Genomic DNA, 16,198 nt, shown 5'->3' with positions numbered 1-16,198 from the left:
AAAGCCCGCGCCTGGTTCCAGGTTACTCCGAATCCTCCACAACTACCTTACACTGGTCCATCTCTGGGCATCCCTGCCCCGGGGCTCTGCATCAGCGCTCAGGAAGAAGCCAGGAGCAGCGACCCTGAACTGACCATGTTACCCCTCCTCCCCCTCATCGTGACTGTTCTAAGGACCCTCTACATACAAAAGCATCCCTCCAACCAGTCCATTTCTGGTTCACGCCTGTTCTCACGTCACAGGGCATCCGAGGCAAGAAGTATGATGCCAGATAAAGACTAATAACTACTCTATTGCAGGTTAATCACAAGTTGCAAAAATCACAAGTTGGAAAAAATAACTAGGTACTGTTTTCATCGTTCAGGAAAACTACCCCGAAACTCCCCCTGTGAATGGCAACTTTCACGTAAAATATCTGTTTATTCCGCTTGCCATTACAGTATGAAAACAGGCACTCCTCAAGATTGCCCGAAACCCCTAAACCTGAGGAAAATTAATTTTATACTTACGCTCCCTGAGGAATCCCAACGGTCAGAATGAAGCTCTGATTCATATACTGCTATTCTAGAATGTGCTCCTTACTGAAATGTGTATACTTGAAGGAAGAACTCCCGTAAGGGAGAGAGAGAACCCAGAACACTCCACAAGGGTGGACAAAAGGCGCTGTTCAGAGCGGACTGTGTGCCACATCCAGTCCTCCCTAAATGTGCCATAGTGAGGAAAGCTCCTTTAAGAAACTGAAATTTCTAGAGGCGCCTGGGCGGCTCAATTAGTTGAGCGTCTGACTCTTGATTTCAGCTCAGGTCATGATCCCAAGGTCATGGGATCAAGTCCAGTGTTGGGCCCTGTGCTGAACATGGAGCCTGCTTGGGATTCTCTCTCTCTCTCTCTCTCTCTCTCTCTCTCTCTCTCTCTCTCTCTGCCCCTCCCCCAGTTCTTGTTCTGTCTCTCTTAAAAAAAAAAAAAAAAAAAAGCTGAAAATCTCTAGACTTGCATCTGTATCGCTTTCATAGAACAAGAACAGCCTCTACGTACGACTCAAAAAACAAGCAAGGGCTCACGGTGCCTCAGCCGCTGTTCCGGGAACAGCCGCGTGAGGTGACGTGGTCAGCCTACCCAGACCACGGTCCTAACCGGTTGTAGCTAAATCAAGGCACATCCAAAGGATAACAGTGCAGCGTCGGTCTCTTTCACTCGAGGTACGACAGTATGTGCGGACATGGAAAGATCTCGAAAGCCTAAGTCGTTTAGGGGGCAGCAGAGCAATATTTAAGGTACAGCCCTACAGACTCTCAAAAGCATGCGTCAGACGCAGAAAAACAGGACCCTACGTGCCTGGGAACAGGCATAAGGGTGTTTACACACCTGTACCAGCTGGAAACTGCTAAACTGAGGGCGTACGACTGCTTCCAACTTACGCCAGTTTTTTTTTTTTTTTTAATTCTCAACTCCCCCAAACCACCTTCTCATCATACTGAACCGGTGCCTCCTGAACTGTATTTGATCCAGAGGGTTCATATTCTTCTAAAACGCAGAGTCTGCACGGTCACGACCACAGTGCTCTCGTCCACCCTTACCACAAACTGGCCGAGAACATCTCCCAGCCTTGAAGCACCCTGACGACAAGGACGGTACCACGGCCACCTTGAATACCCAGAGCCTAACACTGCTGCCTCGCAAGAGTCTGCCTCCCGAGACGGAAGCCTCAGAGCTCCCAGGGCAACAGACTCCATGGGGACCTGAAGACAACAGATTTCAGGTCCCCTGAGATCTGGGTGACACCATCTCAGGTAGGTTTACCGGACACAGTTTACCTTTCTGAAGTTCAATAAGCTCACTTAATAACGTGCAACGTCACTGCTCCAAACTGTCATTTAAAAGGTCCAAGACTTACCCTTTGTCAAAGAAAGACGTGTGTCCTGATCGAGGGAACTTTGTGCTGTCGCTGTTCATCAGCCCACAGTTAACATTCCCTGAAAGATAGGATTTTCGTGATGCCTGGTCCTTTGCAAAATTCCTGCAAGCCGCTAATTTGGATTCTAAAGCCTACGGAAAGAAGGAGGAATGATCTGGTTGTCAAAACAGTAGCTGTACATAAAAATCTGCATTTTAAGACACTTCTATTTCAAGACTAAAATTGTACTTTCTCAGTGGATAATGGTAGCCATTTAAGCCACAATCACCTCACTAACAGAAAGAGGGGATATTTATGCTGACTCCGACATCATGAGCTCAGAACAAGCTATTCCCCTCAGTGTTACCAAGGATTACAGCTATAATCCTGACCTTCACTAAGAAAAATGTGGCGCAAGTAGACAGAGACAGATGCCAGGTTCCTTTCTGGGTTGTGGACTATCAGAGAGCCATTCATTTCCTACATTCAAGACATTCATTCAAATACTTGCTGAGTGAACACCGTCCTACAGCACGACCTGTGTCTGAGGGATCAGTAGTACAGACCCGCAGTCTGACACTCGGGAAAAGAGTGGTCTAGAAACGAAGATTTAGAAGACATTCACGCCAGGGAGCAGACAAGGCCACGGCTGCGAAGGAGATCAGGAATTCAAGGACAGAACTCTGAGTAAAATCAACCCTGAAAGGGCGCGCATATGAAGACCCACCAAGATGATAAAGAGAACGGGCAGGAAGGCAGGAAGCAGACCTGACACAGGATCAGAGAAGCAAAGAAGGCATCACGTGCACATGCTCGCTCTCTCTCAAAGAAAGAGAAAAGGGGGGAAGTGCCTGGGTGTCCAGTTAAGCTGACTCTTAATTTCGGCTCAGGTCATGATCCCACTAGTGAGATCGAGCCCCACGTCAAGCTCCCGCAGAGCATGGAGCCTGCTTGAGATTCATTCTCTCTCCTTCTCACCTGCTTGCACTCTCGCTCTCTAAAATAAAACTTAAAAAAAAAAAAAAGGCATTTATAAAAAAGTCAGTGTTGAATGTTTCAAGAAGTAGGGCAGAACAAAGAGCACCCATTGGGTTTGGCGGTGCTGAGATCATCAATGAGCAGGGGACAGAGCCCAGACTGGGCTGTCTGGGGAGCATGAACGCGGTAAAAAATGCTAACAATAAATGAAGACACACTTTCAAAAAGCCTTGCTGTGAAGGGAAGGGAGAAAGAGGGTGACCGTTAAAGAGAGATATAGGGTAAAAGGAAAGAATGGATGCTTTTACTTGGATTAAACACTGTAGGATTCGTAATACACAAATATCACATACAAAGTATGTACATAACACATAATGCGTAACCCGGAAAGATTACATACAAATATGCCAACACAGTAAAACGCTAAAAATATAGGAGACACCGACAAGAGGGCTGGACCACCTGGGATCCAAGGCACAGAGGGACAAAATCAGCCATGGGCAGAACATGATACTTTGACCACGGAGATAAAAAGGGAGAATGGCTACAAACACAGGCGATGAGAGGAGAGTAACAAAAGAAGGTAAGAGGGGAAACGAAGAAGTTGAAATCAGATGGCCTTGATTTCTCAGTGGAAGAGGATGCAGGAGTGGGGATGAAGCTTCCAGTTCAAGTCAGCGGACAAAGGAGGACAAAGAAGTGGAAAATGAAACATCCCTAAGAGCACGCAGGGCTGGCAAGTAACCGCAGACCAAAAGCTCTGGTGACGTCTGGGAGGCAGGCTGTCAACTCAATGGATAAACCACACAGGGACTCCCAAGGTCACCATTCGGGCACCATTTCTGAATAGATCACTTAACGTAATAAGCAAAGCAAACAAGGAACAAAGAAAGTTGCGGACAGGAAGTCCAGAAACACGCAGAGCCAACCCAGGGGCGAAGGGCAGAGAACCGCAGCAGAGAAGCCACGAGCCTATCCAAGCGCAGGCGGGAAGGGACCGTGAGAAGCTGCGAGACACGAGACCTGGCAAAGAAAGGCCTGGCTTCTTCCACCCACCAGAAGAAGGTGGTAATTGAGAGTGCCAGGAAAAGGAAAAAGGCCTACAGGCCAGCTAGGATACAAATAGGAAAAAACTGGGCATATTTTGAGTAAACCATAAAAAACCAAATGCTTGACACACGGTTGAGTGGCGCAAACAAAACGACCCAAGAGCCCAGCTCCTGCTCTACGATGGACCGTACACACGGCGGGGGGCGGGGGGGGGGGGGGGGCAGAACACTGTAGACGCTACAAGTTTTCAGTTTTTACAACCAACCAGTGGAGAGTGCAAGATGGGACAGAGAACTCACAAACACAACAAGGAGCTGAAAGTGTAATAAATTGAGAAACAGAGGTTTAAGCATGTCATTTAAAGTTATAAAAATAACCAAGAGACCAAAAAATAAAAACTGGGGGGATGTGAGTTAACTTCATCTTTTTGCTTAAAGCTGAGAAGTCAAGACACCAAAAAATAAGCACATTATTTGAGTTATGGAGCTAAATACCATAATTCTTGTAACAAATGGGATTTTAAAAATGGCTAGGAGAGAACATGACGTACTGTATGAAATAATTTTTATTGTTTTTTATGCTAGGCTAAAATGCAGATTTAGAATTACTCTGATGGTCAGAAAATCACTGTATTGGCCAGAAAAGGCAGACACGGGACCCTGTACCGTGGCCTCCCATCTCTTCGTTATGTGACGCATAATGCAATTTCTGCTTTTTTCAGAAAATATCTCTCACAAAAAAGCATGTGAAGGGGCAGTGGATAGCGGGCAGTTTCAGGGGCAGATCACTGAGAAGAGAGGTAGAAGTCGCCGAGGGAAACAGGAAAGGGAACCAAAGCAGGAGACGCTAACTTCACAGTGGCATAAATCCACACAGCTACGTAACTGCTTCCTGAGATCCAGGTTCAGGGAAGGAGAGGTCCAACTGCTTGACTGATCCAGACGGCAGGTCTCGTCCATGGCCAAAAAGATCACGAGTCAGCAGTGACAGAGTAAGCCATCTGTGGGATCACGGATGAGCACAAGAAATGAAAGCAAGAGATGGCTAAAAGGCCAAGAGGCTCCCACCACTGTAAGGTCAGAGAGTAGGTATTCTAGAAGGAAAAAACTGAATAAGCAGTAAAACGAGTTTAATATTTCAAAAGCCCAACTGTTCTGGAATACCGGGTTAGAGCCAAGGAGACAGCACAGAAGCTCAAGTGGCCAAGGAGCAGTAAGACAGACGTGACTAAGACGAGGAAGGCCCGTCGCGAGCCAGTGCTGAGTCCTGCAGAGACAGCCGAGGGGGTGGTCAGGGGGGCAGACTACAGCAGGAACAGGATTCAGGAGTGGCACAGAACACATAGCAGGCCACAGAGCAATCAGTGTAGAAAAAGATGGAGGGGCCACGATGGGGAAACGGCCATGGGGACACACAGAACGCCCCCGGGGGGTGGGGGTGGGGGGGCCAAGAGCTCAGCGCGCAGGGCCGTCTGCAGAAGCACTAGCGGGCCCGAGTCCCAACACTGTTCCCCGGAGCAGTCTCGGCTCATCACCAGACGCTTCTGTCTCTCTGCTTAATCAAGGCCTTCAGCACAAGAAGGTCCCCTTTTTTTCTTCCCTCCCTCCGAATTAAGAATTCAACACCTTGGCAGCTGAAATACGCGGGGGTAAATAATTGAATGCTTACCCCTACTTTCCGTAAGAGATCCCCCACGATGTTTAGTGCTGATATCCTAGCGGAAGGAGTTAGTGGACTGGTACCAAAACCGTTTGGTATAGCTAGAGAAAAAGAAGAGAGGAGTGGTTACACTTGTTGTTCCCTCTACATCTTGTTGCCGGTTTTGTTGTTGACGTTACAAAGCAGGATACACGCCATGAAAAAGAATTCCAAACCATGGACAGGAAGTACAAGGTGGGACACCATCAATATGTTGAACTGTCTCCTTCAACTGACTGATATTTAGACTACACCTAATTTTACATTACAAATAATGCTAAAAGGACATATATCCTTCAAACATCTAGACAAGGATTTCTGGAGAAGCGATTCCTAAAAATAGAACTGCTGGGTCACAGGATATGCCCATGTCGTCCACCTTAGGAGATACTGCCAAAATGCTCTCTGAGAAGGTTGTGCCAAGGTCAGCAATCTGCATGCCATCAATGATACGAGACATTATCTTTTTGTTTTCTTTTCTTTTTTTTTTTGCCAATTTGATAGTCATTCTGTTGTGTTTTTGTTTCCTCGCTGACTAGATATGTGAATCTCTTCTTCTGGAAATCATCTGTTTATCCTCCACGCTTTATCTACTGGGTGGTCTTTCCTTTAATCAACGTGCAAGGGCCCTATCGACTGTAGACGTTCACCCTCTCTCTTCTAGGTCTTATACTTCTCAGTGTGACATTCATCTTCCAAGCTTTTTGTTTTGGTGGGGGAAGCCTGGGCTTCCTCACCTTGGTATCATAAATATGTTCCTCTTATGTCCTCCTTAGGTTTTCCTAATTTTTTTTTAACATTTACATCAGTTGATCCATCAAATATCGAAGCTTTTTTCTTAAATTTTTTTTTTTTCAACATTTATTTATTTTTGGGACAGAGAGAGACAGAGCATGAACGGGGGAGGGGCAGAGAGAGAGGGAGACACAGAATCGGAAACAGGCTCCAGGCTCTGAGCCATCAGCCCAGAGCCCGACGCGGGGCTCGAACTCACGGACCGCGAGATCGTGACCTGGCTGAAGTCGGACGCTTAACCGACTGCGCCACCCAGGCGCCCCTCGAAGCTTTTTTCAAATGGATAGCCAAATGTCCTGATACCGTAACATGAAGACGACTCGTCTCATCTGAAATGGCACTTCTCATACACTGCATTCCCTATATATTTTAGTTCCATTGACTTATTAGTCTATTGCACCAGAAATAGGCTGCTTTCATTACTGCAGCATTAAAACATGCTCTGCTGTCTTGAAGGGAAAAGCCTGTTGTTATTAGCCTATTTCAAGCTTTTCTTGGCACACTTACTCTTCCAGAGTAACTTTAAAATCAACTTGCCAATTTAAAAGACCCTCTTGGGATTTTCATTAGCAATTTAAATTACTCGTTGATTTGGGGAGAACGGATGCTCCAACAGTCTCCCCACTCGGAATGGGGTTATTTAGTGTGACATTTACTCACACCTTCTTGCACGTCCCTCAGCAGACGTTTTCAGTCATGCACATTTCTTCCGTTTACTTTTGAGATGGTGTCTACCACAGTTAAGAGCTCTTGGGCTAAACTGCTAGATACGAATCCATCTCTTGCACTGAGTAACTGTGTGAGCTTTAGTAAGCCGCCCATATGTAGAAGAGGGCTAATAAGAACACTTCAAAGTCGTTGTGAAGTGTAAGTTAGCTAATACACTCTCGAAACACCTGCCCATAGGAAGCACTCAATGCTACGGAGCGCTGATCAGTACGTAAACGCTTTGTTGCTGCCGTTCACTGTCCTCGTCCTCCAGAATACAATCTAACTGAAGGTGGGGACGCAGTCCCATTCACCACTAGACTCCCAGCACCTAGAATAATGCATGGCACAGAACAGGGGCTCACCAGGGTATAAACAAACTGCTGTACTTTTCTCGGCAGGTATTTCCAGACCTCGTTTTTCCCTATAATCCTCAAATTATTAAATCTGTGCTTTTATGGAAAGATGTCTTAGATGCTTTTTGGAAACCGGCAGTGTTACTCCTAAAATACAATTAAAGACAGACCACTTCATAGAGGACGGCCCTTCAGGCTTGCACTGATTTCGCTAATCTCCGGCTTCTCGTCAGGTCTGTGCTGACTCATCTGTCACACAAGTGCGGTGATCTGGCACGCAGCAGCTTTCAGGTTGGTTAAAGTGCACGCTCTCAGTCCCAGTCTGCAAACGTCCCAGCCTACTTGGACAAATAGCACTGCCTCGGGGTTGACAATCTTAATCCTGTGCCAGAGCAAGCAAGCTCTGTGTCCCACTGACCTTGCCCTGCTCACCGCAGCCAAGTCCCTGAATTAAAACTCTAATGAGCTATGACAGGACGCGCACCTGTCTGGGTCTTACCTCAACTGAGCTCCCGATTCTTCTGATTAGGGCTCAACTGAAGAATTTTCAGAACTTAGCCACACAGTTCTATCAGTACCAGAAAGCAAACCTTTGTTCATTCTCAAATGTTAGGAATTCTGAGATCCTCAAATACACAAGCAGCCATTCTCCAAAACGGACAGTGAGAGTTTTTGACGCCTGCGACCATGTGCACCCTGCCTGCTCTATGTCCTCGGCAGAAACCCCGGCACAAGCGCAAATAACACCACCCTAACGACTCTATGGCATTTTCCCGTTCCTGAGCCAATTTCACCTTATAACTAAGTGAAGGTAGGAGAAGTTCTCTACTGAAGGGCTACTGAGCACTTGAAACGTGGCTACTGCAACTGGGAAACTGAATTTTAAATGTTAATTCACTGTAATAAAAACTTAAATGTGAACGGTCACACGTGGGCTAGCGGCTACTCTACTGGGCAGGACAGATAGAGAGAGCTTACTTCGCTAACTGTCTGAAGAGAAAATCTTCTCCTATCACTCTGAAAGAGAAGATCCTTTATTTACAAAAGGGATGGGAAGAAAGAGCTCCAGTCTGGGAAGAAAAAAGAATGGAGGAGTGGGAGTGGCCGAAGTATCTGCAAGCTGCAAAAATGAAACAAATCTGAATGAAGCCCTGTGGGGGCTCCATTCTAAGGTTCTACGTAGTGGCCGCTAAGTGGTGTTTCTGCTTAGCTGGATATAAAAAACCATACTGGCTGACAGCAAAAGGAACATTCTCACGTACTGCTCGTGGATTACTCCGAATGTCACCTCTGAAAACGGCAGCCACCGAGGCACGTAACAGAAAGCCCACGCCCACCTGAGCCGAATGGTAACTCAGGGAGTCTCTCTGTACACGCCGTGTGTAAAGGCCTCTAGTCTTCGGTGATATGTGAAGTGGCCCAAGAAATAAAACTGTATTTAAATACGATCCCCAAGCTTATGTGTAACAAGGAGGTGTGGCACAAGCAAACACACACACACAGCGGAAAAAATTCCGCATTAACAATAGCTGCCCTCGGGAATGCAAGCTGGTGCAGCCACTCTGGAAAACAGCATGGAGGTTCCTCAAAAAACTAAAAGCAGAACTACCCTACGACCCGGGAATTGCACCACTAGGCATTTATCCATGGGATACAGGTGTGCTGTTTCGAAGGGACACATGTACCCCCATGTTTACAGCAGCACTATCGACAATAGCCAAAGTGTGGAAAGAGCCCAAATGTCCATCGATGGATGAATGGATAAAGATGTGGTGTGCGCGTGTGTGTGTATACACACACACACACACACACACACACACACATATACACACACACGCACGCACACACATACACAATGGAGTATTATTCGGCAATCAAAAAGAATGAAATCTTGCCATTTGCAACTACGTGGATGGAACTGGAGGGGATTATGCTAATTAGTCAGAGAAAAACAAGTATCATATGACTTCACTCATATGAGGACTTTAAGAGACAAAACAGATGAACATAAGGGAAACAAAAATAATATAAAAACAGGGAGGGGGACAAAGCATAAGAGACTCATAAATATGGAGAACAAACTGAGGGTTACTGGAGGGTGTGGGAAGGGGGATGGGCTAAATGGAGGAGGGGCATCAAGGAATCTACTCCTGAAATCATTGTTGCACCATATGCTAACTTGGATGTAAATTTAAAAAAATAAAATTATGTTGGAAAAAAAAAAAAAAAAACCAACAGCTGCCTTGCAGCGGTTAGACTGCCGTGGGTCTTTTTTTTTTTTCAACTTTTCAACGTGAACCTGTATTCCTGCTACCATCAAAAACTCAACATTGCTTTGAAAAACCTGCAACTTCTTAAAGACTCAATGCATTGAGCTGCTCTTATCGTACACGCAGGCGCCACTGCCCTGTGCAGCAGCCGCCTGGGAAACCAACCTCTTCCTCTGCTCCACAGAGTGCTTGACTTCACCAACTTCTAAACTGAAGTCGCTGCTCACCCCATGGCGACCCCTGCTTCCACAGCAGACGCCCTTCCGTCGCTAATCCACCACCGGTGCAGAAAGAAAAGACAGCACAAACCTTTGGGTGAAGGAAAACTGTTTTCCGTCCCTTTGCCAACGGGAGTAGCTGGCAAAGAAAGCGACGCCTGCACAGCAGAGTCCATCTTTTCACAGTCCAGCGTCGGAGAGCTGGGCGCCGACTTTCTGGTGACTTCCTGCTGTCTCTCCCGGACTGCCAGTTCTTGTCTTAAATCTGCAAAATGTGGCACAGGGAATAACACTCACTCGACGAGGCAGACACACCCAGCAAAGTCACATCTGAAAAGCCGTAAAGACATTCCTCCTAAATGACTATTTCCCAAAAACGAGTTTCCTATTTAACGCTTTTTATTTCTTGGGGTATAAAAATGACAACCCTACCGTCTAAATGACCTTTTAGAACTAAAACACGTTGCGGCGCTTGGGAGGGCTCAGTCGGTTGAGAGTCCGACTGTGGCTCAGGTCGTGGTCTCGAGCCGATCAGTTCATGAGTTCGAGCCCCACGTCGGGCTCTGTGCTGACAGCTTGGAGCCTGGCGCCTGCTTCGGATTCTGTGTCTCCTTCTCTGCTCCTCTCCCACTCACACTCACACTGTCACTGTCTCTCTCTCTCTCAAAAATAAACATTTTTTCTTAATTTTTCTTAATGTTTATTTATTTTTGAGAGGGAAACAGAGAGACTGAGTGCAAGCAAAGGAGGGGCAGAGGGAGACGGAGATACAGAATCCGAAGCGGGCTCCAGGCTCTGAGCTGTCAGCACAGAGCCCGATCGATGCAGGGCTCGAACTCATGAACCGTGAGATCATGACCTGAGCCGAAGTCGGATGCTCAACTGACTGAGCCACCCAAGTGCCCCTCAAAAATAAACATTTAAAAAAAAGAAAAAGGAAAAAAAAAGCCAATACAAATGCTACAACCTAAGAGGACAGCGAACTATGCTCACGTGCAAAAAGAAACAGGATGGAGGCCAAACCAAAACTCACACTGAACCTACAGGACACAAAAATAAATGCTCTTTTCAACTCATTTGCTTTTATTCTGTTCTTTTGGGATTACTGCAAAATCAATGAAGTACACTTTTAGAATTTTAAGTGGGTTGGTATGGTTTATTAATTACCAAATGCAGTATTTTGTTATAGAAAGGAAGCATTCAAAACAGTCGCAGTTTTTTTTCTTGCTTTCAAATCTAGAATTTTTAAGCCCAAATTAACATTTCCTTTTCCAGTTATTCAACTGACCTACAGAACACTGACGTTAAAAAAAAAAAAAAAAAAAAAAAGAAGTATACAAAGTTATCCCATTCCTGGGTATATACCCAAATGTCTATCTGTGGATAAATGGATAGACAAAATGTGATCTGTGCATATAACAGGGTCTTATGCAGACTTAAAACGGAAGGAAATTCTGACATGTGCCACTACAGGGATGAGCCCTGAGGACGTTATGCGGAATGGAAACAAGCCAGTCACGAAAGGACAAATACCGTACGGCCCCACCTCTGTGAGGTTCCTAGAAGAGTCAGATTCACAGACACAGAAGGAAGAACGGCGTTGCCAGGGCCTGGGGGCAGGGGGCCAGGGAGTTACACTGCTGTACAAGCATATAGTGAATACATACTTTCCTTTTAAAATTCTCCCTCCCTCCGTCTTTTGTTTAATACATGGTAGAATGCAGATTATAAAGAAAGCAGTCTCTTCTTTATCATATGTGCACACACGCAGTGTTATTATGTGCGTAACACAGGAGAAGACCCAAAGAAACTAAGCAGGACACACACAGTGGTAGCAGTTAAGGTTCTGGAAAACAGACCAGGGTTTGAATCCCCACTGAAAAGCTCTAAGACTTTGGACACAACTCCACCTCTCTCTGCTCAGTTTTCTGACCTGTAAAAGGGGGATAATACTACCTACTTCTTCGAGTTGATGATGTAGGTGCTGAGAGACTAAAAGCAGCACAGTGCCTGACTAAAGGATTGTGCACACAGCCTTCAACCTTGCTCCTGGAGCTGGCTTAGAACCAGGGCTTAGGGACAGTGGGGTAGAGGGTGTTCTTCAAGTTTTAGGTTTACCTCTGGCTTCATCCTTTAACCGCTGTACAGAGACTAACAAAGATTCCTTTTCATCAAGTTCACTTTCTAAAAATGCATTTCGTTCAATGGCCTGATTTAGCCTTTGTTCAAAGTCTTCCAGTGACACTATTGTTGCTCTAAAAAGAAGAAAAAAAAATTGGGAGTCCATGAATTAAATAAATAGCGTGCAAACAGCTAATACAAAAGGAAACTGTCCGTTTAGCTCATGCCATTTCCTGACCTAGAAAGCCTGGCCCAGTTGAAAGAGAATGGTCTCCACCCCCTTGTGACCTCTGGTGGCACTTAGTATCTCTGTGGCTAGTTTGGGCCATTCAATGTATTCTCTTAAATGCCCACCAAAATTCCTTACGGTTCCTTAAAGGAAGGCCACCTATTACACACTTTATCTCCCCCCTGGATTGTAAACACAACAACCACGTTGACACATTTCCAAGAAGACTTTCCAACAATTTTAGAGTACATTAAGAATTAAAAATGTGTTTAAAACACCAAGTCCCAGGTCCCGCTCCATTTACTCCCTTCCATCTCTTCTTCCTGCATTTCTCGTGCTCATTTATTCAACAGACATTAACACGCACCTACTACGTGCCCCCTGCCCACTGCGTGCAGCCTGCTACAGAAATAAAATTCCCTAACCTCAAGTTAGAACTCTTAATGCCTGTGGCCAATTTTATCAAGTCCTATCGGCTGTCAAACTGTCTCTCAACTCCACTCGCTCTCCCCCAACCTTCGGCCCCCGGCTTAATTCCTCATCCATTACCTGGATTACTCCTCAAGGGTCTTCCTCCCTACTTCCAGTTCCTCAGTCCTATCCCATCAAAGTCTGGTGTCCCTCCTTTGTTTAAAAAATTCTTCACGAGGCCCTCATTGCCTCTAGAACGGCTTTCAAACAGCACACAAGGTTCTCCCCAATCTGGCCCCGACCACTTTCAATCTCATGTTGTGCAGCCACACTGTCTCCACACACGTCAACCAAAGTGAGATATTCCCACCTCCTGAGCCTTCCTGCCTCTCTGCCTTTACACCTCTCTCTTCCCCTGGCTGGCCTCTTCCCTCCTCGCAGACTCCAGCTTCAGTGCCAGCGAAGGCTTCCCCTGCTCCCCCACGGTACGCCAGCAGCCGCCGCCTCTGTGCCCTGGAGCCGCTTGGACACTCTCTTCGCTCGAGTACTGACCGTGTCAAAGGTCCACGTCGGTCCCACCCGAGGGCAGCGGCTAGCTTACCTCTGTCATCCTCAGCTCTAGCATCAAGCCAGGCATGTAGGAGTCACTCAGACATTAAGGAAAGAACTACCAGACAGTAATTGTAAAGTAACAGGAATCAAGTTTGGAATGGTTCAGAAACAACTCATTACAGACTGCAGAAAAGCTCGGCAACAGCAACAACAGCAAGCCACTCTAGGCCGTGCGGCAGAATCGTGACGAAAGCAGTATTCTGAGAAAATCCACAGGTTAGCATTTAAACTGAAGAGAAGGAGAAGGAGTAAAGATGTAAAGACAGATCAGTGAGGAAGTCACTACAGAATTCAGGCAGAAGATGTGGGGCCTGCCATAAGTGTGGCAGCACTAAGAACACAGAGGGAAAGACAGAGGAGTAAAGGAGAGGTGTTAAAAAAACAAAACAGAACACCAACAGGACCAACGATGGTAATGAAGGACAGAAGAAGGACAAACAGGGAGAAAACCCTGGAAGGGCATTATCTGGAGAGAGAAGGATCGATTTAGCACCAATGTGATGAAATACCAGAAGGCAACGTTCTGGGACCAAGATCTAGGTGACAGGCTGAGCTGAGAGTTGACAGATCTTCAACCCTGATCGCCAAGTCTGCTTGTTCTAACCAAGTGCACAGCATGCATTTACCTCTTTGCTCGCTCCAGATCATCGTTGGCCTGCTCCAGCTCTCTCACGTACTTATGCAACTGCTCCTTAATGGCCCGAGTCTGACTTAAATCGTCTTCTAATACCGACACCTGCTTGTAGCTCTGTGCATACTGATGTTCTAGTTTCTCCTGAAGGCATGGGTATAGGAAGGAAAGTGTGTGTGTGATTAATATAGAGTTGTCCTTAGCAAAGGAAGTAACCCAAACTATGAGGGCAGGGATCCAAGGAAATTACCCGCAATCTGAGGTGATGGTACTCCTCTCCTCCTTACAATATCAAAAACAAACAAACAAAAAAAGACATTCATTCCAAGCACCTTAACTCATAAATTTAGAGAGTCAACCATCCTCCCCTCAGAAAGAAATCTAATAATGACCTCTCTGAAAAGAAGTTATTTCACTATTTTGTGAAACTACTGCCTCAACCCCACACTTGGGGAGGGGGGTGAACTCTGGGTTCTCAGGCTAAACGCGGCCCGGGTGAGCACAGAGAGGGAGACCACCACCTAGAGCCCCACTGCCCTAGCTCTCACCTGTGTCCCCCCCCCCTTCCCCAATACCCCACCCCACACCCAGGGGCACAGAAACCCTCAAGCACTTGGCTAAGGCAGGTGATGGACAGCAACAAAGGGGGTTAATCCTTTAACTCCTAGAAATCCCTTTTTAAAAAGGGATTTTTTTTTAACCCCAAATGAACTTCAAAAGTAAAGAGGCTATGAATAATGGAATAAATGTGTATTTCATACAAAATAATTTTAAAGTGCCACCAAATGAGGCAATCTTGAGCAAATCAGGCAGCTTTGGAAAATGACAGAATGGCCACGTGTCATGAGAACACGATCGCTAAAAACCGGACGGCTACAGGGTTTCTAAGTGAACTCCTAAACCCCAAACCACCTTCCCCTTGGTTCCATGAAAGAAAAGTTTATTCCGAAAACTCACTTTAAGGCTTTTTTTTTTTTTTTTTTTCTGCCTGCTGCTCTTAAGCTCCACCCAAAAACCGTATCTCTCATGTGAACACAGCCCAGCGCATTCAACACCAGCTTGTAAAGCTGCCACAGTTACCTTTAGTGCTTCGACTTCATACTTCAGTCTCTGGTTATCGGCCTGCAAGTCTCTGTTCCTCTGTTCAGCCTGTACTAACTGTGCCTCCAGCTCTGCTTCTAATTCTCGGCTTCCCTCCTGGAATTCAACTAGCTCATCCCGAGCTTCCTGGAAGCTGATCACAGACAGAGTGGGAAAGAGGAGTTACAGGAGGAGTCCCAGGGTCCGCGGGGAAGACGACTGCAGGTCAGGTCAATGACTGTGCCCGAACGCTGGTGCTACCACAAAATATACTACGCGATAAAGACAGTCTGTCTTACATCACTTACTCTAGGCTCAGGGTTCAGTGAAAGTGACTTAAAAGGTCCAAAAGGACTCACATTTTACACACTCACCCCTAAATCTTTTTTTTTTTTTTTTTATGTTTATTTATTTTTGAGAGAGAAAAAGAGAGCATGAGCAGGGGAGGGACAGACAGCTTGGGGAACAGGGGATCCATAGTGGGCTCTACATTGACAGCAGACGGCCTGATGCGGGGCTCGAACTCATGAACCATGAGATCATGACCTCAGCCGAAGTCAGATGTTTAACCTGAATGAGCCACCCAGGTGCCCCACCCCTAGATCTTTCTTATTTAAGGTATTAATAAAGAAACACACATTACTATGCCACAAAGTACTGTTAAGTGTTTTTCAATACAACTGGTTTCCTTTGTAATTTTATTATTTAATTGTATGCACTGAAAAACATTATTTTGGGGCGCCTGGGTAACTCTGTCAGTTAAGCATCTGACTTAATTTCAGCTCAGGTCACGATCTCGTGGTTCGTGGGATTGAGCCCCGCATCAGATCTGTGCTGAAGCAGGGAGCCTGCTTGTGATTCACTCCCTCTCTCTCAAAATAAATAAATATTTAAAACAAAACAAACAAAAACACATTGTTCTGAGAAGGGGTCCACAGGTTTCCCCAGCCAATTAAGGCATCTATGACACAAAAAAAGATTCAGAGCCCCTGACATAAACAGACCCCTCCTATATCCATCAGCATAATTTACTTGGCTTCGATGAAATAGCAATGAAAGGTTTGATAAGGCTTAACAAGCTTTATATACCAAAGTAGGAAAGTGTGTGTGTGTTAAGTTGCATTTTAAAAAGAAATCTAAGGGGCAC

At 45.9% G+C, this 16,198-nt stretch overlaps 1 protein-coding gene across 8 annotated transcripts in view; it reads right to left on the bottom strand.

The window, feature by feature from the left end:
• The window catches only part of NDEL1 (nudE neurodevelopment protein 1 like 1), a 74,550-nt gene that overhangs the window by 32,081 nt on the left and 26,271 nt on the right, over positions 1-16,198 (bottom strand). For all 8 annotated transcript variants that reach the window (XR_004344395.1, XM_030295430.1, XM_032595698.1 and 5 more), the window contains 6 exons: positions 15,052-15,205; positions 13,967-14,115; positions 12,086-12,222; positions 10,059-10,232; positions 5,591-5,682; positions 1,895-2,046 (listed from right to left, as the gene is read on the bottom strand). Coding sequence is in view for 7 of the 8 variants with exons in the window: in XM_030295430.1 (XP_030151290.1) it covers positions 1,895-2,046; positions 5,591-5,682; positions 10,059-10,232; positions 12,086-12,222; positions 13,967-14,115; positions 15,052-15,205 (858 nt within the window). In the remaining variant the exon portion in view is untranslated. The remainder of the gene's footprint in view (positions 1-1,894; positions 2,047-5,590; positions 5,683-10,058; positions 10,233-12,085; positions 12,223-13,966; positions 14,116-15,051; positions 15,206-16,198) is intronic.

Source organism: Lynx canadensis, chromosome E1 (genome assembly GCF_007474595.2).
Source record: "Lynx canadensis isolate LIC74 chromosome E1, mLynCan4.pri.v2, whole genome shotgun sequence".
NCBI classification, from domain to species: domain Eukaryota; kingdom Metazoa; phylum Chordata; class Mammalia; order Carnivora; family Felidae; genus Lynx; species Lynx canadensis.
Note: the sequence above shows the minus strand (reverse complement) of the source record. Positions and strands in the feature narration are given on the sequence as shown.